Here is a 27190-nt window from a genome sequence, read left to right as displayed (position 1 = left end):
ATCCATCAAGTCCCAGTAGCATCCAAGTAAATCTTTTCTGCACTCTTTCTAGTTTAATATGCTTTCTATAATAGGGTGACCAGAACTGTACACAGTATTCCAAGTGTGGCCTTACCAATGTCTTGTACAACTTCAACAAGACGTCCCAACTCCTGTATTCGACGTTCTGACCAATGAAACCAAGCATGCCGAATGCCTTCACCACTCTGTACACCTGTGACTCCACTTTCAAGGAGCTTTGAACATGTACCCCTAGATCTCTTTGTTCTGTAACTCTCCCCAACGCCCTACCATTAACTGAGTAAGTCCTGCCCTGGTTCAATCTACCAAAATGGATTACCTCGCATTTGTCTAAATTAAACTCCATCTGTCATTCGTCAGCCCACTGGCCCAATTGATCAAGATCCCGCTGCAATTGGAGATAAGATTCTTCACTGTCCACTATGCCACCAATCTTGATGTCATCTGCAAACTTACTAACCATGCCCCCTATATTCTCATCCAAATCATTAATATAAATGGCAAATAATAGTGGGCCCAGCACTGATCCCTGAGGCACACCGCTGGTCACAGGCCTCCAGTTCGAAAAACACTTCTCTACAACCACCCTCTGGTAAGAAGCCAATTTTGTATCCATTTAGATACCTCACCCTGGATCCCGTGAGATTTAACTTTATGCAACAACCTACCATGGAGTACCTTGTCAAAGGCCTTGCTAAAGTCCATGTAGACAACATCAACTGCTAAATAAATTTCTGGAAACAATAAATTGGCAGTCAACAGCCCACAAAAATCTGTGATGAACTGAAAGCCCTGTTCCTGCTTTCACAGGATCCCACTTGACTTCAAGAGAATAGAATAATAAATTAGACTTTTTCAGGCTTTAACTGGCATCTAATAGAAACAAAGCAAACCACAAATAGTGGTAGCATTATACATGAAACTTCCTTGTAATGAATAACTATTTACAACTTCTGATATCACTTTGTCGTTAAGAAATGCATTTGTCATGTTCCTTATGCAGGATCTGTTTTAGCAATTTTTATTGCTGGTGCCGAACTGTCTATAACCGGCACCCTGTACTGTTACTGCAGCAGCATAATTGCTTCTATTAGTTAGAATATTTGTTTTAATCTCAACTAATGCAGTGTTATTTTTGAGATTTTCCCTGGGGTAGAGTAGGACTTGATTAGGTTGATTGACAGGTAGATTAATATGACTGTGTGGAGCTAGGCTCACACAGATAATTCAAGCTTAGTTGCTGTTTAGATGCTGCTTGGAGTTGAGAGAGAACAGTGCCTCTTGTTTCCCCTCTCTGAAGTCTGGAGACTGGGAGTTACCAGAGACTAGGTTTTCTTCTGAGGCCCTGCTGTCTGAGGATATCCTTCTCTGGTACAGGTCTGTCAGTGCATAACACTGAGGTACATTGAGTTTTAAGTTAAGTTTATTTATTAGTGTCACAAGTAGGTTTACATTAACACTGCAATGAAGTTATTGTGAAAATCCCTTAGTCACCATACTCCAGCGCCTGTTCGTGGACACTGAAGGAGAATTTAGCATGAGCACCTAACCAGCACGTCTTTTAGACCGTGGGAGGAAACCGGAGCACGCAGGGGAAACTCACGCAGACATGGGGAGAACGTGCAGCCTCCATACAGACAATGACCCAAGTCGGGAATCGAACCTGGGTCCCTGGCGCTGTGAGGCAGCAGTGCTAACCACTGTGCCATCGTGCTGCCCATGATGTGATGAGTGGAGGCTAACAGGGGTACGTGCTGAGACTTAAACTTTTTACAATTTACATCAATGACTTACACGAGGGGAAGCAAAGGTATGGCAATACAAGCATACGGGGTGATATTTTCCTCCCAAAAACTTCAAAGTGCCAAATTCGCTTAAAAACTGGAGTAAATGCCGCTGCTTTTTTTTTTAAAAGCAGGAGTTTCAAAATGAATCTCCGATACTCTGTGCATCGCAGAGAGCCCTAGCGTGAATTACAATGAAAAGCTGGGGGTGGGGCCTATTCTCGCTGGAGTGGCCGACTGCATAGTGCTGAGCAGGCCACCGTGCATTCTGTCAGCGCCAAGATGAGCGCACGGGCAGTAGCCCGCACAGCCCGCCTCCCGATCGCTGACCACGGAACCACCTCTCCCCCGCTAATTGCTGCTCTCCCGACATGTCCAGGCCAGCCTCAACACCCCCTCACCCCCAACAGTCCCAACCCCCCCACCTCCCCCAGGCAGCCCCGACCGGCCCTCCTGTCCCTCGCTTGTGATCCCAACTGCAGAGTGGCAGCGGGACCTCCATCGATTTCCCCCCATTAGCCTTCCCCTTTGGCCATGCCCAGTGCCCAAGGGACACCCCCCCTTACCCATGACCTCCTGGGGGGTGGGAAGTGTGTGGTGCGTGCGTATGTGGCATAGCCCCCTCTTTACTCCGGTGGGGTCGGGCCGCCAGGTTCCAGTTAGTGGGGAGTTGTAAACTCTGCTGCAGTGAAACATTCCTGGCAGGGAAGGGGGGGAGAAGAGGGATTCCGGTGGCCAGAGATGTGCAGAGGCCGTGGTGCTACGCAGCCTCCACTTACATCTCCCGGCCTGCTGCACTGCTAGAGCAGCACAGCGGGCTTGGAGAATCGCCCCCATGGAGTTTGCAGATGGATATAGATACAGTGAGTGGGCACAAAATCTGGCAGAAGGGACTACGATGTGTGACAGTGTGAAGTTGTTCACTTTAGCAGGAAGAACAAAAACAGCAGAGCATTAATTAAATGGAGAACAATGCAGAATGCCAAGATGCCGAGAGATTTGGGTGTTCTTGTACATGAGTCACAAAAAGTTAAAATGCAGGTGCAGCGTGTAATCAAGGCAGCTAATGGAATGTTACCCTTTATCACAACAGGAATTGAACATAGAAGCAAGGATGTTATACTTCAGTCATTCAGGACATTGGTGAGCAATCCATCTCAGATACTGTGTGCAGCACTGATATCCTTATTTAAGGAAGGATATAATTGCGTTGGAGGCAGATCAGAGGAGGTTTATTAGATTGATAACTGGAACGAGAGGGCTGTCTTATGAGGCTAGGTTGGAAAGACTGTGCTTGCCTCCACTGGAGCTCAGAAGAGTGAGGGTGACTTGACTGAAGTTTATAAAGTCCTCTTGGGTAATGACAAAATGGTCAATGAAACGATGTTTCCTCTTGTGGGCGAGTCCAGAACTAGGGGGCACTGTTTTAAAATTTGAGCAGGCCTAGATAGGACAGAGACGAGGGAATATTTTTGGTTGAGGGTTGTGCGACTTTGGCAAACTCTGCCTCAGAAGACAGTGGAAGTGGGGTCACTGAATATTTTTAAGGCTGCGGTAGATAGATTCTAGCTACGCAAAGGGATAAAAGGTTGTTATGGGGGGAGGATATGGAGAGTGTGGAACTCAACACAAACATATCAGCCATGATCTTATTGAATGGTGGAGCAGGCTCGAGGGGCCAAATGGCCTACTTCTGCTCCTATTTCAAATGCTTGTATGAGCCTATCACCAAGATACTGTTACAGCATAGAGTAACTTGAATAGCAAATTGCAGATTTCTGCATTTAACTGGAAGTTGCTGTTCCAATTTATTCCAGTGAACCATGTTAGCTTCAGTTATTCTCAGCAAAGGCGGCAGGCCAAAGGATTCACCCACAAATGGAACTCGTGCAAAAAATCTCTGGCAAAATGAGAAAGGAACCTAAGTCCAACATCTGGTCCAGTCACGAATACAGCAACTCAATGCATTACTTAAAAGGGAATAGAAGTAACCCAACTCATTAATGTTAATGATCATTTTCATTGGAAATTTAAAAAGACAATGTAGTTTAAAAGTTTTACCTTTATTTTTTCAGTATTTTGTGAAGTCCTTTTCCCAGAGACAATATCCAAGAGGCTTATCTCAAAGTTTTGTGCTTGAGCATTTTCAGCTGCTTTAGGAATTAGTTTGAGTTTCCGAGCCATCGTGTGATAGTCCTGTAGTCTGACTTCCAGCTGAAACATAAGGTGATTGAGGGGTAGGCTGTAAATCAGTACAAATAAAAAAAAAATCAGTGCTAAACGTTAGGAAAAAGAATCAGTGTAATTTTTAATGTAAATGGTGGAAAGCTAGAAATAGTGGAGGTCCAAAGAGACTTGGGGATCCAGATAAATTAACAGTTAAAACATAAACTGGTATAGAAAACAAACAAAAAGATGTGTTGAAAACTGGCCTTTGTATCTATAAGACTGGAAAACAGGTACAAATTATGCTGCAGGAATACAAAGCCCGACCCAAACCTGAAGTGTCATGTTCAGTTCCGCGCACCACACCGTAGGAGAGGTATATCGGCATTGGCGATACATGGACTTCAAGGATTAAATTACAAGGAGAAATTGCATATCCTATGGCTGTATTTCCTGGAATTTAGAAGATTAACAGGCAATTTGTTTGAACATTTTTAGCTAGTAGGGAAATCGATCGGGTAGAGAGAAATTATTTCCGCTGGTTGGGTTGTTTAGGATTGGGGACAGTCTAAAAATTAGAGCCAGATCTTTTAGGAGTGAGATTAGGAAACACTTCTGCACGCAGAGTGCTAGAAGCTGATGTTGGATCAATAATCAATTTCAATTCTGATTGATAAATCTCTGATTACCAAAGGACATGGTTTTTTCATTCCTTCACAGGATTTGGGCGTCACTAGCTAGGCCAGCCGTTGTTGCCCATCACTTATTGCCCTCGGTGGCAGTGAGCTGCCAGCTAAGTACATAGAGTTAGGTTACAGATCAACCATAATGCCATTGAATGGTGAAAAGGCTTTGAGTGTCTAAATGGCCTACTCCTGTTCCTCGAAGTTTAATCTTGGTAAACTCTAGAATCCTATGCTCTTTATTTATCAGCTGCAACTTTTACTTGAAATTAAACAAACAGTTAATTAAGCACGCGAACAATTCATCGTCTTGTTACAGAGCACTCCTCACCATTTCCTTGGCCTTTGTCACTTTTATCTCTTCATTCCACATCCTTTTTTCTGCATCTTCAAGGCTTTTGTTCAGGAAAATTATTGTCTGCTGCAGTTCATTTCTCTCGTGGTTGATTTTCTTAACATCAACAGCTGAGACTTCCTGTACATCATATATCTGCTGCAATTTGTTGTTCTCCTCTTTAACTGCATCTAACTCCAGCTCTTAAGAAAAAGGGATACAACATCGAATCAAGAGGTTTTGAAGGAAACAAAAATAAGATCAATGTTGACATTAGCAAATAATAATAATAATAAAAGCTATCTACTTTGTGATTGTGGACCAAGTTAAAAACCACTGATTAGCACGAAAAAGCGATGTAACCATGCAGGCATTTTCACAGTCATCTAATGAAAGAGCATAGCCTGAAACTGAAACAGGTGCTACCAGACTTGCTGTGTACTTTCAACATTTGCTATTTATTTCAGATTTCCAGCATCCGCAGTATTTGGTGTTTGCATTAATTTTTCATTCACTGCCACTTTCCAGGTGTGCACTCTTTGAAGTAGTTCTGTTTTTCTGCAGAACTTTTGTTCACCATGTTCACCTTCATTGCTTTCGGTTTCCCTTTGCACATTTGATGGGGATGTACAAAGACCTGTTTTCACAGCCACATTTCCTCCCTCTGCTCCAACTTATTCCATGTGGATTCCAACTGTAATTCACCCTTCAGATGCAACCTGCCCAGCTTGTATAAATCCCGTCTCCCTCAGAGCCAGTCCCAAGGTTCCAGGAATCTGAAGCCCTCCTCCTGCATCAACTTTCCAGCCACGCATTCATCTGCCTTAATCTCCTATTTCTGGACTCACTTGCACATGGCACTGGGAGTAATCTGGAAATTACTACATTTGAGGTTCGGCTCATTAGTTTTCGATCTAGCTCCCTAAATACTGTTTGCAGGATCCCATTCCCTCTTCATACCCAAGTTATAGGTACCATTGTGGCCCACAATGTCTAGCTGATTACCCTCTCCCAGAAGAATGTCCTGCAGCTGTTCTGTGAAATCCCTGATCCTGGCACTAGAGAGGCAACATACAACTGGAATTTTAGGCCATAATTTTCATCTCTATGAAAACAGTGAATGAGGGGGAATATTTTGTCTGTTTTACTCAGCCAATCAAAGAGGTGGAATTTCTTTATGCAGAGCTGCGACAGTGTGGAGCGTGCTGACACATTGATTGGTTGAAGTAGATAGCATTGACATTTCTCTGGAGGTCAGATGCATATTTGGGAGAAGTGAAATAGGGGCAGGATGGAAAGAGGTAATTAGAGCAGGATGATTTGTATGGAGCATAAACAGCAGCTTAGACTAATTGGATTGAAACGCACTTCTGTGCGCTGTACAAGATGAAATACTGAGGTCAATTTACATGGCAAAATAGTCATTTTGTAGTAGAGTTTCAGTATTGCTGGAAAAAAACAGATGTATTGTCAAAGTCTTTTGGCTCATCAGGATAGATTCACAAGAACACTAATTGTAATGGAAATAACAATTTTACTGCATGAGATGAGTGCTGATTTGTTGACAAGTGGACTTTGATTAATAGAAATGTTGCTGAGAATACACCAGGGAACAGTTAAGTGCCAAGCTTTTGTTTTAATTCAAACCTAGCAGGTCCAACAAAAGACGACACAGTGCTGGATCTTCTAGGGAACGAATCCGGACAAGAGCATCGAGAAAGCAGTGGGGGAGCATTTTAGTGATAGCAACCACAACACAGTAGGATTCAAATTTTTTATGCAAAGGAAAAAGATCATAGATTTCCTACAGTGCAGAAGGAGGCCATCCAGGCCCTATCCCCATAGCCCCACGTATTTACCCTGCTAGTCCCTCTGACAATAAGGGGCAATTTAGCATGGCCAATCAACCTAACCCACACATCTTAGAGTGTGGGAGGAAACCGGAGCACCCGGAGGAAACCCACACAGACACGGGGAGAACATGCAAAATCCACACAGATGGCCTACAAAAAGTGGTTAAGGATCAAGGGGAAAGGCAGATTTTTAAAAAATAAGATAGGAACTGGTCAAAGTAGACTGGAAACAGCTTATTGTGAGAAAACCTACAGCAGAGCAGTGGGAGGGGTACCCATAGAGGAAATAGGGAGAGTACAGGCCTAACATGTTCCCTTAAGGGAGACATGTAGGAACAACAAACCCAGGGAACCCTGGATGCCTGGGAATATTCAGGGCTGGATAAAAAAGAAAAGAGGGGCTTTTAGCAGGTACAAAGGGAACAAACCAGCAGAGGCCTTAGTGGAGTATAGAAAAAGCAATTAGGGGAGTAAAGAGGGGGGATGAAAAATCACTGGTGAGGAAGATTAGGGAGGATCCAAAGATATTTAATATGTATATCGTATATTCAGGGGAAAGCGGATAACTGGGGAAAGCGTAGGACCTATCAGGAACCAAGTGGGCAATCTGTGTGTGGATTGCAGGACATTGGTAGGGTTTTAAACACGTAGTTCACATTGGTCTTCATTTGGAAGAGGGATGTAGGGACAGAATTTGGGGAGAGGAACTGTGAGGTTCTTGAACTATTTGACATAAGGAGTGAGGAGCTAGAGGAGGTTTTTATAGAATCCCTATAATGCAGAAGGAGGCCATTCGGCCCATCAAGCCTGCACCGACAACAATCCCACCCAGGCTCTATCCCTGTAACCCCACATATTTACCCTGCTAATCCCCCTGACACAGCCAATCTACCTAACCCGCACATCTTTCAACTGTGGGAAGAAACCAGCGTACCCGGAAGAAACCCATGCAGATACGGGAAAAATGTGCAAACTTCACACAGTCACCCAAGGCCAGACCCGGGTCGCTGGCGCTGTGAGGCAGCAGTACATATCACTCTGCTACCATGCCACCCACCATTTTGGCTTAAAAGTTGACAAATCACCAGGTCCGGTTGCATCCCAGGCAGGGAGGAGATTACAGGGGCCCAAATTTTTAATTCCTCTCTGACAGGGGAGGTGCCAGAGGATTGGAGGACAGCTAATGTGCTTTCACTTTTCAAGAAAGATGGTAGAGATAAACCAGAGAATTACAGACCAGTGAGTCTCACATCAGTGGTAGGGAAACTACTGGAGAAAATTGTGAAGGAGAGAATTAATCTCCACTTGGAGAGGCAGGGTATGATCAGGGATAGCCAGCATGGCTTTGTCAGAGGCGAAGGGCAGGATGCTAAGAGGGGATTTGAGGAAAAGCTTTTTCACCCAGGGGGTGGTGGGAGTCTGGAACACACTGCCTGGAAGAGGTGGGAAACCTCACAACGTTTAAAAAGTACTTGGATGAGCACCTCAAATGTCATAACATTCAAGGCCATGGACCAAGTGCTGGCAAGTAGGATTAGTATAGATATAGTGTAATTTTGTCGGTGCAGACTCGATGGGCTGAAGGGCTTCTTCTGCACTGCATAACTTTGACTATGACTCTAGGTTTCCTCTGTCAGTCAGTGTTGCCATGGGAAATGAACCAGGAAATGGCTGTCCACCAAGCATTTGTTTAGTTGGAAAAGGCGCAATGTGTGGACATGCGCCTTCTATCTGCAAAGGACAGAGCCCTGTCAGTGAGCCACATTATGATCAGTCAGGCTCAAATTGCTTGGCTGTCTAATTCTTAGCACAATCAAGATTGGAAGCAAGTGCTGTCCAATCACACAACTGTTTAATTTAGGGCACTAATTGAGTTTTGCAAGGATCTTACAATCTTAGAAACCCTACAGCACAGAAAGAGGCCATTCGGCACATCGGGTCTGCACGGACCACAATCCCACCCAGGCCCTACCCCCATATCCCTACATATTTACTCAATAATCCCTCTAACCTACGCATCCCAGGACACTAAGGGGCAATTTTTAGCATGGCCAATCAACCTAACCCGCACATCTTTGGACTGTGGGAGGAAACCGGAGCACCCGGAGGAAACCCACGCAGACACGAGGAGAATGTGCAAACTCCGCACAGACAGTGACCCAAGCCGGGAATCGAACCCAGGTCCCTGGAGCTGTGAAGCAGCAGTGCTAACCACTGTGCTACCGTGCCACAAGCATGGGTTGGTTGGGGAACTGTGATTCCCCTAATCACAGGAAAGACTTTTGGGACCAAATAGCCAATGCGTTCCTAATTATGCCGGGAGGTAGAGTGCTGTTGGTCAAGATAAATAATGTGTATCAATGTAATTGGACTATCCAGTTTGTCTGACAGGTTGGGCGGGGAATACAAATCTTTGAAAATAGTACATCAGGTGTGTTCATGTAATGTAATTTTAGATTCCCCTAAAAACGTGGCGATGCAAGCAGGGTTTGGTCACTGGACTCTGGATGCAAGACGTGTTTCCCAGAAATGGGTGACACTTTTGTAATTACCACCTGGTAGTTAGAGGGTCATGCGCCTGGTAGCCGGAAGCCATAAGCTGAGCGAACCGAACTGGGGAAGGGGTGCGAGTACAGTATGACTGTGTAAAGAAACTGTGCTCAAAGCAGGGGACCAGGGACGGACACCTGGGAGCGCCTATCAGCGGAGCGAAAAAAATCCACGTGGTAGATAAAGACATTAGGTGTCAAGCTACTCTTAATTTAAGGGGTCGGGGATGGAATCTCGAATCGGCTTACAGAGCAGAGCAAAAACAAAAGCCGTGTAGCAAGAGAAGGCGTCGAGGGACTACACTGCACAAAAAAGGTTACGGATAGTTCGGGTGCGAGGAATCCCTCGTGAAGGGACCGTGAGAGTCCCAGGGTAGGAATCCCCATGGAGAGACGCAGGAGAGGAGCGAGAAGAGGTAGTGAGACGATGGGCTGCTAGATGGCGATGTGCAGTACAGGTTTGACAGACCCCAGTTGGGGATCTGATGATTGTTTGATTCAAACGGTAGTGACCGAGCATGGAAAATTATTAAAGAAAATAACGAAGAGGAGGTACAATCCGGAGGCTCCGGAAATGGAACAGAAGGTGTGGTGGAGCAGGCAATCCAAGTTCAGAGCCAAAATGGCGGCTGTGTTACTGGCTGCTATGATGAGGAACCACCTCCAGAGGGAGGCAAAGCAAAGAGAGTTAGCCGTTGCCAAGACAGCGAAGGAGGAAGCGAAGGATACCCCTGTGGGAAGAATTGTAACGGGGCAATCAAATTCCCCAGCAGTCTCCCTCGTTGCAGAAGGGAAAAAAGGGGGAAACGAGTCTGGGAAGTTTATTGGAAAGCACAGCATCAGTGATGGCAGTAGGTGACCCTTCTGTCACATTGCTGTTTCTCTGCCTATGTGTTAACTGTTTTTCTTTTTGCTTTACCATGGGTAGTCCAAGAAGTTGCGGGGTGGGGGTCGTGGGGGGTGGTAGTGTGGCCCCTCTAGGGGGCGATCCTTCGAGGGCTACATGACAGGACCGGTGCCAAGAGAGCATGAGCGCTCAAAGCTGGGCTAATAGGGCAAATAATCCCGGAGCTGGAGGGCTTTAGTTGTAGTCAGGATGTTGTTAGGCATTATTACATTAGATAATCCTGATTATGCTAAGAATGATATCAGTCAGGTTCAGTGTGGCTCACTTATGCATGCTTGAAGCTATAGACGTTCACACATATAGCCCTGTCCTTTGCAGAAAGGAGGAGCATGTCCACGCTTTACGCCTTTTTTAAACTAAAAAGCTTCATTCCCATGACAATTCCTTGACCATCAGAGGCTTGGTAGTTAACTGTTCCTTGGGGCATTCTCCACACAATGCCTCAATTAGATTCCACTTGCCAACCTATCAGCACTCTTCTTATGCAGTACAAACTGTTACTTCCTTTACAATTGGAATTCATGCTTATCTGTCTTATCTATTTTGTCAGCAATTTATAAAAATTGGGCAATATATGAGTAGTAATGGATGGGGTGGAAACAGACAGGAATGATGTACTTGAGGTTGGCTATGCATAGGGGAGGTGGTGACGTGGTGGCATTGTCACTGGATTAATAATCCAAAAACTCAGGGTAATGCTTTGGGGACCTGAGTTAGAACTGTTAAATGGTGATGCTGAAATTTGAATTCAATTAAAAAACAAATCTGGAATTAAAAGACTATGAAACCACTGTCGACTGCCATTGGTTCTCGAACGTCTTTTAGGAAAGGAAATCTGGCCTACATGGCTTTGTGCGTGGTAGGTCATGTTTGACCAATCTATTAGAGTTTTTCGAGGAGGTTACCAGGAAAGTGGATGAAGGGAAGGCGGTGGATGTTGTCTACCTGGATTTCAGCAAGGCCTTTGACAAGCTCCCTCATGGGAGGTTAGTTAGGAAGGTTCAGTCGCTAGGTATACATGGGGAGGTAGTAAATTGGATAAGACACTGGCTCAATGGAAGAAGCCAGAGAGTGGTTGTGGAGGATTGCTTCTCTGAGTGGAGGCCTGTGGCTAGTGGTGTGCCGCAGGGATCGGTGTTGGGTCCATTGTTGTTTGTCATCTATATCAATGATCTGGATGATAATGTGGTCAATTGGATCAGCAAGTTTGCTGATGATACAAAGATTGGAGGTGTAGTGGACAGTGAGGAAGGTTTTCAAAGCTTGCAGAGGGATTTGGACCAACTAGAAAAATGGGCTGAAAAATGGCAAATGGAATTTAACGCAGACAAGTGTGAGATATTGCACTTTGGAAGGACATATCAAAGTAGAACGTACAGGGTAAATGGTCGGACTCTGAAGAGTGCAGTTGAACAGAGAGATCTGGGAATACAGGTACAGAATTCCCTAAAAGTGACGTCACAGGTGGATAGGGTCGTAAAGAGTGCCTTTGGTACATTGGCCTTTATAAATCGGAGTATCGAGTATAAAAGTTGGAGTGTTATGGTAAGGTTATACAAGGCATTGGTGAGGCCGAATTTGGAGTATTGTGTACAGTTTTGGTCACCTAGTTACAGGAAGGATGTAAATAAGATTGAAAGAGTGCAGAGAAGGTTCACAAGGATGTTGCCGGGACTTGAGAAGCTGAGTTACAGAGAGAGATTGAATAGGTTGGGACTTTATTCCCTGGAGCGTAGAAGATTGAGGGGAGATTTGATAGAGGTGTATAAGATTTTGATGGGTATAGATAGAGTGAATGCAAGCAGGCTTTTTCCGCTGAGGCGAGGGGAGAAAAAAACCAGAGGGCATGGGTTAAGGGTGAAAGGAGAAAAGTTTAAAGGGAATATTAGGGGGGGCTTCTTCACGCAAAGAGTGGTGGGAGTGTGGAATGAGCTGCCAGATAAAGTGGTAAATGCGGGGTCACTTTTAACATTTAAGAAAAACTTGGACGGGTTCATGGATGAGAGGGGTGTGGAGAGATATGGTCCAAGTGCAGGTCAGTGGGACTAGGCATAAAATGGTTCGGCACAGACAAGGAGGGCCAAAAGGCCTGTTTCTGAGCTGTAATTTTCTATGGTTCTATGCTGACACTTAGCAAGCCACTAGGTTTGAGGGCAATTGGGGATGGGCAATCAATGCTGGCTTGGCCAGCAACGCCCACATCCCATGAATAAATAAAAAGGTTGTCTGGTCCAGATGGCTTACATCCCAGGTTGTTGAAGGGAATGATAGCGGGAGGGCTGGTCATCATTCTTCCTTGGTTAGGTGCCAGAGAATTGGAGCGTGGTCTTATTCAAGCAGCGGTGCAAGGACATGACTTTTAATTGATCAGTTTAACATTAGTGGTAAGGTTTTAGAAATAATATTCAGGAAAAAAGACCAACTGCAATTTGGAGAAATTTGAGTTAATTAAGGAGAGCCAGTATAGAACCAGCACACTTGACTAATCGAATTTGAAGTAACACAAGTTGAAGCAAGGGAAAGCAATAATGTCTATATGGAGTTTAAGAAAGTCCTGTCAAAGCATTACATTGAAGACTGGTTACCCAAAATTGAAGCTGATGTAATAAGAGGGTTAGTATTAACTTGGATGAAAATTGGCTAAGAGGTAAAAAACAGCGAGTCTTGGCAATGGTTTTTGAAGCTCAGAGTGTGGCAGACAGTTGTGTTCCCAAAGGTCAATGCTAGGACTACTGCTTTTCTGATATATATAAAAATGACTTGGATATTGGAATGCAAAGTAAAATTTCATAATTTGGCAATTATTCCAAACTTTGAGGATGATGTCAATCCAATGGAACATGACATTGGCTGGCAGGCAAGTGGCATGGAATTTAATACAGCAAAATGTGAGGTGAAGTGCTTGGACAGAAAAGGGAGAGGCATCGTAGACTAAGTTTTACAGTTCTAAAATGTGTACTGGTCAGAGGGACTTGGGGATTTGTGTGCATAGTGACAGAACATATTGAGAGAGCAATTTGCAAAACATATTGGATCTTGGGCTTCATAAATAGCGGTCTAGAGTGCAATGCAGGAAAGTTATACAGAACTTGTATCAAGTTCTGCTTTATAGGTTACGAGAGTACCATCCAGTTTTGTCCATTACACTCGAGGAAGACACTGAGGTCTCAGAGGGTACAGAGGAGATTTAACAGAATGGCTTCAGGGTTGAGGGATTTTTAAAAAGTACTTTTTATGGGATGTGGGATCGTTGGCACAACTAGCATTTGATGCAATTTCTAAATGCTCTTGGGAAAGTGGTGGAGCAGCCACCTCGAACCGCTGCAGTCCTCTAGCTCCAAGTTTAGGTTGAAGCAGCTGGGATTGTTCTTCGAGCAAAGAGAGTTTTTACAGAGTGGTGGGGGCCTGGAATGCGCTGCCAAGTAGGGTGGTGGAGGCAGACATGCTGGCATCGTTTAAAACTTACCTGGATAGTCACATGAGCAGTCTGGGAATGGAGGGATACAAACGAATGGTCTCGTTGGACCAATGAGCGGCACAGGCTTGGAGGGCCGAAGGGTCTGTTTCCTGTGCTGTACTGTTCTTTGTTTAAAAGGAGGTTATGGGGAGATTTATTAGATGTATACAAAAGATTGTGACAGGTTTACCTAATCTAGACAAAATAATGCTATTCCTGTTGGCTAATGGCATAAAAACTAGGGGACAAAGATTTACGGTTTTGGCAAAAGATGCAGAGGGGTGGGATGTGAGGAAGAGCTTTGTTTTTTTACATAGTGAGTGGGAGTGACTTGAAAGGCTCTCTCTCTCGAATGCTGGAAGCAGAAACGAATGCTTTCAAAAGGAAATTGAATGGGCACGCGAGTCGAAATAAACTTAAGAGCTATGGGATTCAAGCAGTTTAATGGGGCAAATTGGGTTGCTCTACAGAGAGCAGGCATGGATTCAACAGACTGAATGGCCTCCTTCTGTGCCTTAATGGCTCTGAAATATGACCAATATAAAAATGGAAAAAGTAGACTTATAGTTAGCTACAAGTTATTTTGCAATTACCTCAGTAAGATTACTTTAAAATTCTGATAATTTTCAGTTGTTGGAAACCATGGTAAATTTGTTACTAATTATTCTGCAATGGAGATGGAATGTTATTTTATAATCAATGTTCAACAATTGCCTTCTTTCCAAAGTACCTGCAGACTCAGTTTCATCTTTGATCCCTTTTGCTCTCTGCTCCAGAAGAGATTTGTGCTGCTCCATTTCTTCAAGGTATTTCTTGTATTTCTGTTGGTCCTTTTGCAAACTTGTTCTGGTTTTCTCCAGTGCCTGAACTCTGTCCTGAAATCAAAAGTCAAGTTAATGAAGAAGCTCCCCACTGTGCACCAGCTCTGGGTTTCTTCACTTGAGTTTAAGGCTTAACCTCACATCAAACAACATGGCAATACTTACAATAATTAATGGATTTTTAAAAATAAATCAATGTAAGCATTGCTTAGTTTCTTGCGAATGTGCATCACCTTGAGAAATGTACAAGACTACACTTGTATTGTCTACAGGAACCATCAGAATAAAAGCTTTGAGACAGGAAAAGCTACTGTATTGTGCTCTGTGCTACTAGAATACAGTACATTAAGGTCACCAATGGAAACTTGGTATTCTCCGCCTCATGGACATCACCATACAAGTACAAAACTAACCATAAATAATTATAAGATTACATAGAACATAGAACATAGAACATTACAGCACAGAACAGGCCCTTCGGCCCACGATGTTGTGCCGACCTTCATCTGAAACCAAGATCAAGCTATCCCACTCCCTACCATCCTGGTGTGCTCCATGTGCCTATCCAATAACCGCTTAAATGTTCCTAAAGTGTCTGACTCCACTATCACTGCAGGCAGTCCATTCCACACCCCAACCACTCTCTGCGTGAAGAACCTACCTCTGATATCCTTCCTATATCTCCCACCATGAACCCTATAGTTATGCCCCCTTGTAATAGCTCCATCCACCCGAGGAAATAGTCTTTGAACGTTCACTCGATCTATCCCCTTCATCATTTTATAAACCTCTATTAAGTCTCCCCTCAATCTCCTCCGCTCCAGAGAGAATAGCCCCAGCTCCCTCAACCTTTCCTCATAAGACCGACACTCCAAACCAGGCAGCATCCTGGTAAATCTCCTCTGCACTCTTTCCAGCGCTTCCACATCCTTCTTATAGTGAGGTGACCAGAACTGCACGCAATATTCCAAATGCGGTCTCACCAAGGTCCTGTACAGTTGCAGCATAACCCCACGGCTCTTAAACTCCAACCCCCTGTTAATAAAAGCTAACACACTATATGCCTTCTTCACAGCTCTATCCACTTGAGTGGCAACCTTTAGAGATCTGTGGATATGGACCCCAAGATCTCTCAGTTCCTCCACAGTCTTCAGAACCCTACCTTTGACCCTGTAATCCACATTTAAATTAGTCCTACCAAAATGAATCACCTCACATTTATCAGGGTTAAACTCCATTTGCCATTGGACTTGGAGATTCCACTGCAAGAGTAACAAAAAGGCCTCACCTTTCACACCTATGCTGCAACATTTAGCCCCCATCTCTGAACATCGTCAAAACTTCAGAACAAACTTCGATACAAAACACCCATGAGATGGAGGGTGAGCAAGGTTGGGGAGTGACAGTTTGAGTAACCGGGAGTGGGTAATGAAGAGCAAAAGAACAGGACCGGGGGTGGGGTCAGGGGAAGGAAAAGAGAGACAGAACCTTTGCCTGTATTTATGTGGCACTTACAACGCAAACAAAAATCCAACAATGTTTTTAAACAGTGAGCCACAGAGATTGAAGAGCAGATAAGGAGTAGGTTTTAAAGAGTGTCTTTAGGGGAAGAGAGAGGCAGAGAGATTCAGGGAGGAAATTCCACAGCTTAGAGCCTTGGTAGCTGATGGCACGTCCACTTGTAGCAGAAAGATTAAAAGGGCTGTTCAGTAGGTCAGAATCAGCATAGCCACAGTTATTAGTAAGTAATGGGGCAGTGTCAAAGAACAAGGAACAGTACAGCACAGGAACAGGTCCTTCAGCCCACCAAGCCTGCGCCGACAACACATGACGCCTTTCTAAACTAAAGACCTTTTCATAGAATCCCTACAGTGCAGGAGGCCATTCGGCCCATCAAGTCTGCACCAACTCTTACCCAGGCTTACCCCATAACTCCACGTATTTACCCTGCTAACCTATATATCATGGGACATGAAGGGGCAATTTAGCATGACCAATCAAACTAACCTGCATGTCTTTGGAATGTGGGAGGACATCAGATCAGAGGAAACCCACACAGACATGGGGAGAACATACAAACTCCACACAGACAGTCACCCAAGGCTGGAATCGAACCCGGGTCCTTGGTGCTGTATAGGACACAATGGGTAGTGGTGGAAAGCTGTTTAAGTGACTGGAGGCTGGTGTACAATGGTGTACCACCAGGTTCAGTGTTGGGTCTCTTATGTAATGTTGGGGGAAGTAAGTTTGCAGATGACACCAAGATTGGTAGGGTGGTAACAGTGAAGAAGGCTTTGATCTCCTTTCAAGAGCACTTAAAATATCATAACATTCAGGGATATGGGACAAGTGCTGAAAAATGGGATTGGTGCACCTTTAGTGGTAGTTATTGTCAGTGCAGATTCAATGGGCTGAAGGGCCTTTTCTGCGCTGTAGGATTCTCTGCCTCGACGTGTAAATAATGTTGACAGATTTGGAAGGAAACGCCAGTAATAATTAACCATTGCCCGGAATGAAAATGGAGGGATTCTAGGGGCCGGTGCTCCTTCATATCCTTACTTTGTCCTCCATAAGAGGGGAGGTAAGCTAATTCACTTGCCTGGAAAGTGCATTTTTTCCTTTTTTAGGCAAACCCCTGCCTCCTGATATCTTCCCAGTATTTCTTCTAGATTAGCCAAGTTTTGTTCTTTGGTGGCACCAATAATCAATACATCATCCAAATATACAACAACACATGGCAAACCCTGCAATAAATTTTCCATGTTTCTTTGAAATATGGTGCAAGCTGATAAGATACCAAAAGGCAAGCGTGTCTACTGATATAGTCCTTTATGGGTGTTAATAGTTAAGCATCATCAAATTCCAACTGTTGATATGTATGTCTAATATCTAATTTCATATATTACTGTCCTCCAGCCAGCCTTGCACATAGAAACAGAGAAAATAGGAGGCCATTCGGCCCCCTGAGCCTGCTCCACCATTCATTATGATCATGGTCAACTCAATAGCCAGATCATGCCTTTCACTATATTCTTTGATCCCCTGCACCTCAAATGCTATATCTGCTTCCTGAAAACATTCAATGTTTTGGCCTCAATTACTTTCTGTGGAAGGAAATTCCATAGGCTGACCACTCTCTGGATGGGGAAATGTCTCATCTCCGTCCTAAACAGTCTATCCTGTATCATAGAACATAGAACATAGAAAGCCACAGCACAAACAGGCCCTTCGGCCCACAAGTTGCGCCGATCACATCCCCACCTCTAGGCCTATCTATAGCCCTCAATCCCATTAAATCCCATGTACTCATCCAGAAGTCTCTTAAAAGACCCCAACGAGTTTGCCTCCACCACCACCGACGTCAGCCGATTCCACTCACCCACCACCCTCTGAGTGAAAAACTTACCCCTGACATCTCCTCTGTACCTACCCCCCAGCACCTTAAACCTGTGTCCTCTCGTAGCAACCATTTCAGTGGCATTGAGTATCCTCAGACTGTGACCCCTGGTTCTGACACTATCGGGAACATCCTTCCTGCATCTACCCTCACTAGTCCTATTAGAATTTTATAGGTTTCTGTGATATTCTCCCTCATTTTTCTGAACTCCAGGAATGCAATCCTAACCGACTCAATCTCTCCTCATACGTCAGTCCTGCCATTCCAGGAATCAGTCTGGTAAACCTTCTCTGCACTTCCTCTAGAGCAAATCATCCTTTCTCAGATAAGACGACCAAAACTGCACACAATATTCCAGGTATGGCCTCATCAAGGTCCTGTATAATTGCATCAAGACATCCGTGCTCCTGTAATAAAATCTTCACATGATGGCCAACATACTAGTTGTCTTCTTTACTGCTTGCTGCACCTGCCTGCTTACCTTCAGTGACTGGTATACGAGGAAACCCAGGTCTCGTGACACATTCTCCTCTTAATTTATGCCGATTAGATTTTTGCTACCAAATAACCTCAATTTATCCAAATTATACTGCAATCATTTGCCCATTCACTCAGCTTGTTCAAATCGCACTGAAGCATCTCTGCATCCTCCTCACAGCTCACCCTCCCACCCAGCTGTGTCTCATCTGCATTTAGTTCCCTCATCTAAATCATTCATATACATTGGGAATAGCTGGGCTCCCAGCACGGAGGGGTCCAAGTACCAATCCCTGTGGTATCTCACTCGTCACTGCCTGCCATTTGGAAAATCACCTGCTTATTCCTACTCTTCCTTTCCTGTCTGTCACCCAGTTTTCTATCATCTCAATAGACTACACCCAATCCCATGTGCTTTAACTTTACACACTCTCATATGTGGAACTCTGTTGAAAGCCTTCTGAAAGTCCAATTAAACCACATCCCCTCATCAACTCTGCTAGTTGTAGAGCTCTTAGGAGTATTGAGAGGCAGAGCGATCTGGGAGTACATGTCCACTGATCACAAAGTGGCAACGCAGGTGGATAAGGTAGTCAAGCAAGCATATGGCATGCTTGCCTTCATCGGTCAGGGCATTGAGTATAAAAATTGGCAGGTCGTGCTGCAGCTGTACAGAACCTTAGTTAGGCCTCATTTAGAATATTGTGTACAATTCTGGTCACCACACTACCAGAAGGATGTGGATGCTTTGGAGAGGGTACAGAAGAGGTTTACCAGGATGTTGCCTGATCTGAAGGCTATTAGCTATGAGGAGAGATTGGATAAACTTGGTTTGTTCTCGCTGGAACGACGAAGGTTGAGGGGTGACCTGACGGAGGTCTACAAGATTATGAGTGGCATGGACAAAGTGGATCGTCAGATGCTCTTTCCCAGGGTAGAAAAGTCAAGTACTAGAGGACATAGGTTTAAGGTGCGTGGGGAAAAGTTTAGAGGAGATGTGCGAGGCAAGTTTTTTATTTACAGAGGGTGGTGAACGCACTGCCTGGGGAGGTAGTGAGAGCAGGTATGATAGCGGCATTTAAGGGGCAACTAGACGAATACATGAATAGGATGGGAATGGAAGGATATGGACTCCGTAAGTGCATTCGGTTTTACTTTAGTCAGGCATCATGATTGGCGCAGGCTTGGAGGGCCAAAGGGCCTGTTCCTGTGCTGTACTTTTCTATGTCCTTTGTTACATCCTCGAAGAATTTCAGTAGACTTACCAAGCATGATTTCCCTTTCATAAATCCATGGTGACTCTGTCCAATCCTGCCACTGGTTTCCAAGTGTTTTGCTATAAAATTTTTGTTAAAAGATTCTAGAATTTCCCCCTATACTATAAATCCTCTATCTTTGGGATAGGGTATTTGCCCAGCTTTGTAACCGACTGACAGATGTCTCCGCAGATGCAGACCGTTTCATCTGGTTTTACCAGGCATGATGGGTGCTGCCCATTCTGCAAAGTGGACTGGCTGCATGATACTCAGTTTTTATAGCTTTTTTAGTTGGGTTTCGATTTTCTCCAACAAACCATAGGTTTAGCCCTGAAAGATTTTGGGGTGGCTTCCTGGTCTATGGGAATTTTTGCCTTCAAAGCTTTAATCTTCCCAAATTAATCTTGAGAAATGTCCTGGTGTTTCTAGATTTCATGCAGGCTTCCTTCCTTAATTCTGAAAATTTCCAACTGATTGAGTTTAATTTCTTGGAGCCAGTTGCAGCCCATTAGACTTGGTCCTTGCCCAAACACAACGATCAATGGAAGTTGGGCAGATTGCTGCCACTAGCTCACAGGGGTTTCAGTTGTACCTACAATCTTAACCTCCCATGTAGGTTGCCAGTCTGGTTGAGGTGTTCTTTAATTTCAGAGGCTGGACCCTTTTTCGCAGCTATCTGTAGGTCTACTCCCCTACTATGGTAGCAGAGGCCCCAGTGTCGACTTCCATTCTCAGTGGTCTACCATTGACTGTTAGCTAGCATCATTGTGATGGGTACTATCTTGCCTCCTTTTACATTATTCAATGACAGGATGTTCTGCTCCACCCACATGAAAATCTTCCACATTATGCACTGATGCCGAGCTGTTCACTGAACTGCTACTAGGCAGGCTTTCCTTATTCTTCTATCTGTGGCTCAAACAGCCATTCCTGCAGCACATGAAGCACTCTGCCTCCTTGAATCTGCAAATCTCTGGGGAGTGATTTCCCCCACACCTGTAACAATCCTGGCTGTTGATTCATTCATAGAACAGTCCAGTGCAGAGGGAGGCCATTCGGCCTCCCTCTGCACTGTTGTGTATTGTCTCCAGCCAGGACAGATCTCACTAACTGTCCTGGCTGGAGACAATACACATCTCTTTAACCTGTGCTTAACCCTCTCTCCACTCACATTGTCTATACCTTTAAGACTTGATTACCTGTAAAGACTCGCATTCCAACCATTATTTTGTAAACCGAGTTTGTGTCTTTATATGCCCTGTTTGTGAACTGAACTCCCACTTACTTGATGAAGGAGCAGCGCTCCGAAAGCTAGTGGCTTTTGCTACCAAATAAACCTGTTGGACTTTAGCCTGGTGTTGAGAGAGTTCTTACTCTTCTAACTCTACCAGCTTCTGTATTTGCTTCTCAGTTTAAACTGCATCTTCGCTTTTGGTGCTACTGCTGTCTACAGCTTCCCACCTAACTGGTGGACTGCACCATTTTGTGTGCTCTGAAGTTCCTGGGCGCCCCTCTCAGCACTCTCCATTGCCAACACTACCTTTTTAAAACGAATCACAGTTTCTGCCACCAACTTCCTCGGTACAGCCTCACCATTTACTCCCACAGACCAATGGAGCACTCAGCATGTCATTGAGTGTTCTTATGAAGTTACAATGCTCTGCAATTTTCCCAAGCCTTGCTATGTAGGTTGCAATGATCTCCCCTGAGCAGGCAACCTCAGATCATGGCTGATGACATCCTGCCCCCTTGCTGAAGTTTGCCTATGATGTACATTATACAGCAAGCACTTATTAATATGGACTTCATCCTGTATTACTTGTTCTAACGGTCAAAAATACTGAAGTCACTTTGGAGCCCTTAAAATCCCAAAGGAAATTCCCAATAGTCAAAAAAAAGCCCTTGGGGGAAATAAAAACATCCACTGTCAGGGCTCTTAACAATGCAGGCCCCAAGCAGCTCCAGCCATCAGAAGTTTTAGCACTTTTCTAGAATGTTAATTCCTGCAAGCCATCTCCTTCTGACGTTAGCCCAATGTTTGCTTTGGCTCCTCCCTGCAGTTTTATATATTTGTAAAACCTCTGCCATGTGTTTTATATGTCTTGCAAGTCGGATTTCTGCCTTTATTTTTTAGTTGTCTTTTACTGGTTCCTAAAACTTATCCATCTTCTGTCCCATCACTAATCTTTGCAGCATTTCCTTTCAATTTGATACTTTCCTTCGTTAGGCATGGATGGTGCATATTTCTGAATCTTTCTGGAGGGTTCAAGAATGGTGGTGAAGTGAGGTGAAGTGAAGTTGGTTGTCATTGTAAAATTGTGGGAACTGATGGCCCATTTTCAGATGCTGCAGCTGAGGGGCAGCAGACAAGATACATGGGTGAAGGATAGTTCCTTGGGGGACACCAGAGGTAGCTGTGTAACATAGAAGAGACTAGCCATATAAATACCGTGGCTACAAGGGGAGAGGGGTTAGGAATCCAACAGCAAGTAACTCCGCTCCTGACTGCCCAAAGCGTATCTACAATCTACAAGATAGAAGGAGTGTGATGGAATACTCTCCCCTTGCCTGGATGAGTACAGCGCCAACAGCACTCAAGAAGCTCAACACCATGGGGAGATCGTGGTGTAGTGGTTTTGCAACTGGTCAAGTTATCCAGAGGTGCTGCCTAATGTTCTGGGAACATACGTTCAAATTCCATCATTCCAGCTGGTGGAATTTAATTTCAATGAATAAATCTGGAATTGAAAGCTAGCCTCAGTGATGGCAATCATAAAACTCAGGTGTTGTAAAATCTAGTTCAGTAATGCCCTTTAGGGAAGGAAATCTGGTGCCATTACCCATTCTGGCTTACAAGTGACTCCAGAGACACAGCAATATGGTTGACTTTTAACTGCCCTCTGAAAAGGTCGAGTAAGCCACTCAGTCAAAGGGCGATTAGAGATGGGCAACAAATGCTGCCCCAGCCAGCAACAACCACGTCCCAGGAAAGTATAAAGAAAGCAAAATTTAGGATAAAGCAGCCTGCTTGATTGGCACCTCTTCCACAAACATTCATTCTCTCCACCAGCAACACGCAGTGGCAGCAGTGTATACCATGTGCAAGATGCACTGCAGGAATTCACCAAGGCTCTTTAGGCAGCACCTTCCAAACCCATGACCACAACCATCTTGAAGGCCAAACGCAGCAAATATTTGGGAACACCACCACCTGGAAGTTCCCCTCCAAGTCACTCATCCTTACCTGAAAATATATCGTCGTTCCTTCACTGTTGCTTGTTAAAACCCTGGGGCTCCCTCCCTAACAGCAACATGGGTGTACCTACACCATATGGACTGCAGCGGTTCAAGGCGGCAGCTCACCACCACCTTTTCAAGGGCAATTAGGGATGGGCAATAAATGTTGGCCTAGCCAGCAACGCCTGCATTACTTGAATGAATTTAAAAAGCTGATTCTCTGGATAGCACTGGACTTATAAGAATGGAAGAGAGTGCAGCTCCACTCAGCTGGATAACGGTGGACAGGTATTGGAAGAGAAAGGTACGGTGAACCATGCAAAACCTGATACAGATTGAGGATGAGGAATAGTTTATCTTTGTCACAACACATAGGATGTTATTTGATTATTGCTGGAGAGAGAAACATGTTGCTGAATCTTGTTTTCTGCTCAATAGAACAAATGCAAGAATACAAAATTTCAAACAATGATAACTTTTCCTATAAAAGGGTGCTGATTGGTTGGTAAGTTAGCTCTAATTGCCTGAGGTGTTGCCTCAAAGCAACAGGCCTCTCCAAGCTCCTGGGTAATTTAAAAAAAGGCACAAGGATTCAACATTTTCCTTTTGTCTGCAGAGTATGGGGCCTACGTTTGACTGTTGGTAGCTTCTAGCGAGCTTAAATAATCCACGTTACAAGGTCAACTCATCATCTTAAATTGGTTGTTAGTGCAGCTAATAATGCACTCAGGATTGTTCAGCAAGTACTACCCAAGCATAGAATCATATCCAATAGTGTGTGTTTTGTTTTAGGATGTGCAAGTGTCAATCCAAAGAGATATTCTGCCTACCACATAGTTCAACAATGTGGTCTATGAACTTCATTGCCAGCGCAACATCAGGCGGCACAACTCAACAAGTGGCTGACCGAATCAAACAGCACATTTGTCCGATCATTTATAATAGCGTGCAGACCACTTAACCAACTCACTCTCAATCAAAATCTCTTTTCTCTAACAGAGATGCTACTATCACATCCAGCTACTCTATCACTGAAAGCAACTTCCAGTCTTATCAGACCTTAAAATTGTTGAGATTGAGTAATTGTTTGCGATCTGACCCACGACGCTGATGACACCAGCGTAGTGGGTCAGATCTCAAATAATGACGAGATAGAGTACAGGAATGAGATAGAGAATCAGGTGAACTGGTGCGGCAACAATAATCTCTCCCTCAATGTCAACAAAACAAAGGAGATTGTCATTGACTTCAGGAAGCGTAAAGGAGAACATGCCACTGTCTACATCAACGTAGAAAGGGTCGAGAGCTTCAGGTTTTTAGGTGTCCAGATCACCAACAACCTGTCCTGGTCCCCCCATGCTGACATTATGGCTTTCTACAAATATGTCAAGAGTAAAAGGATGAGATGTGAAGGCATAGGACCCTTAAAAGGTGAAGGGAGAAAAGTTTGTGCGGAACCGTTAGAAATGGCGGAGCTGCTTAATGAATACTTTACCTCGGTATTCACGGTGGAAAGGGATCTGGGTGGTTGTACTGCTGGTTTGCGGTGGACAGAAAGGATCGAGCATGTGGACATAAAGAAAGAGGATGTGTTGGAACTATTGAATGGCATCAAGGTTGGTAAGTCGCCGGGACCGGATGGGATGTACCCCAGGTTACTGTGGGAGGCGAGGGAGGAGATTGCGGAGCCTTTGGCGATGATCTTTGCATCGTCGATGGAGACGGGAGAGGTTCCGGAGGATTGGAGGATTGCAGATGTGGTCCCTATATTCAAGAAAGGGAACAGGGACAGCCCGGGAAATTACCGACCGGTGAGTCTAACCTCAGTGGTTGGTAAGTTGATGGAGAGGATCCTGAGAGACAGGATTTATAATCATCTAGAGAAGTTTAGTATGATCAAAAGTAGTCAGCACGGCTTTGTCAAGGGCAGGTCGTGCCTTACGAGCCTGGTTGAGTTCTTTGAAAATGTGACCAAACACATTGACGAAGGAAGAGCGGTGGATGTGGTCTATATGGACTTCAGCAAGGCGTTCGATAAGGTCCCCCATGCAAGACTTCTTGAGAAAGTGAGAGGGCATGGGATCCAAGGGGCTGTTGCCTTGTGGATCCAGAACTGGCTTGCCTGCAGAAGGCAGAGAGTGGCTGTGGAGGGGTCTTTCTCTGCATGGAGGTCAGTGACCAGTGGAGTGCCCCAGGGATCTGTTCTGGGACCCTTGCTGTTTGTCATTTTCATAAATGACCTGGATGAGGAAGTGGAGGGATGGGTTGGTAAGTTTGCTGACGACACCAAGGTAGGTGGTGTTGTGGATAGTTTGGAGGGATGTCAGAAGTTGCAGCGAGACATAGATAGAATGCAAGACTGGGCGGAGAAGTGGCAGATGGACTTCAACCCGGATAAGTGTGTGGTGATCCATTTTGGCAGATCCAATGGGATGAAGCAGCAGTATAATATGAAGGGTACCATTCTTAGCAGTGTAGAGGATCAGAAGGACCTTGGGGTCCGGGTCCATAGGACTCTTAAATCGGCCTCGCAGGTGGAGGATGCGGTCAAGAAGGCGTACGGCGTACTGGCCTTCATTAATCGAGGGATTGAGTTTAGGAGTCGGGAGATAATGCTGCAGCTTTATAGGACCCTGGTTAGACCCCACTTGGAGTACTGCGCGCAGTTCTGGTCACCTCATTACAGGAAAGATGTTGAAGCCATTGAAAGGGTGCAGAGGAGATTTACAAGGATGTTGCCTGGATTGGGGGGCATGCCTTATGAGGATAGGTTGAGGGAGCTTGGTCTCTTCTCCCTGGAGAGACGAAGGATGAGAGGTGACCTGATAGAGGTTTACAAGATGTTGAGAGGTCTGGATAGGGTAGACTCTCAGAGGCTATTTCCAAGGGCTGAAATGGTTGCTACGAGAGGACACAGGTTTAAGGTGCTGGGGGGTAGGTACAGAGGAGATGTCAGGGGTAAGTTTTTCACTCAGAGGGTGGTGGGTGAGTGGAATCGGCTGACGTCGGTGGTGGTGGAGGCAAACTCGTTGGGGTCTTTTAAGAGACTTCTGGATGAGTACATGGGATTTAATGGGATTGAGGGCTATAGATAGGCCTAGAGGTGGGGATGTGATCGGCGCAACTTGTGGGCCGAAGGGCCTGTTTGTGCTGTGGCTTTCTATGTTCTATGTTCTATGTTCTATTATAGTTAAGAAAGCCCACCAACGCCTCTACTTTCTCAGAAGACTAAGGAAATTTGGCATGTCAGCTACGATGCGCTCCAACTTTTACAGATGCACCAGAGAAAGCATTCTTTCTGGTTGTATCACAGCTTGGTAAGGCTCCTGCTCTGCCCAAGACCGCAAAAAAACTACAAAAGGTCGTGAATGTAGCCCAATCCATCACACAAACCAGCCTCCCATCCATTGACTGTCTACACTTCCTGCTGCCTCGGCAAAGCAGCTAGCATAACTAAGGACCCCACACACCCTGGACATGCTCTCTTCCACCTTCTTCCTGTGGGAAAAAGATACAAAGGTCTGAGGTCACATACCAACCGACTCAAGAACAGCTTCTTCCCGCTGCTGTCAAGGACTTTTGAATAGACTTACCTTGCATTAAGTTGATCTTTCTCTACACCCTAGCTATGATTGTAACATTCTGCACTCTCTCGTTTCCTTCTCTATGAACGGTATGTTTTGTCTGTATAGCGTGCAAGAAACAATACTTTTCACTGTATACTAATAATGTGACAATAATAAATCAAATCAAATGCCCCTCTCCAAAATCTATTTGTTTCTAGAACTCCAAGATCTTATTTACATGCCAGAACCACATTAGAACTAGCTCAAGGCAACATGCCATTCTGACCCCAAAGCCCCTACCCAGCCCCTAAATAAAAGGAACAAGGACCCAGTGGCAATTTGCAGCTCTGTCACAATTCAGAACCCTACCCGCCCCCAAAGAAAATCACACTCCTTTGATCCCAGAGCCCCTCCTCCTGCATCACAGGCCCTCTTCCCAATGCTCCTTGCACCAACTGACACTGTGATCTAACATCCCAGATCTAATTATCAAATCACAAATCATTGCACTCTCAGGTTCATGAAGTACAAAAAAATGAGACGACAAACTAGCAGTTCCATTTTTATACTCTGCTATAATGAAACAAGGGAATAAATTTATATTATATTTATATTACAATGATTCATTTTATATGAGATTAAGACAGCGAGGAACAAACAAGTTTCAAATGTAGATTAAGTA

At 44.7% G+C, this 27190-nt stretch overlaps 1 protein-coding gene across 3 annotated transcripts in view; it reads right to left on the bottom strand.

Annotated features, from left to right (window-relative positions):
* LOC144487272 (kinetochore protein NDC80 homolog) overlaps positions 1 to 27190 on the bottom strand; it is a 128375-nt gene that overhangs the window by 24919 nt on the left and 76266 nt on the right. For all 3 annotated transcript variants that reach the window (XM_078205357.1, XM_078205358.1, XM_078205359.1), the window contains exons 10-12: positions 14485 to 14629; positions 4986 to 5191; positions 3867 to 4019 (exon numbers count right to left, since the gene is read on the bottom strand). In XM_078205357.1, the coding sequence (XP_078061483.1) occupies positions 3867 to 4019; positions 4986 to 5191; positions 14485 to 14629 (504 nt within the window). The remainder of the gene's footprint in view (positions 1 to 3866; positions 4020 to 4985; positions 5192 to 14484; positions 14630 to 27190) is intronic.

The sequence above is a fragment of the Mustelus asterias genome, unplaced genomic scaffold (assembly GCF_964213995.1).
Source record: "Mustelus asterias unplaced genomic scaffold, sMusAst1.hap1.1 HAP1_SCAFFOLD_695, whole genome shotgun sequence".
Classification (NCBI taxonomy): Eukaryota; Metazoa; Chordata; class Chondrichthyes; order Carcharhiniformes; family Triakidae; genus Mustelus; species Mustelus asterias.
Note: the sequence above shows the minus strand (reverse complement) of the source record. Positions and strands in the feature narration are given on the sequence as shown.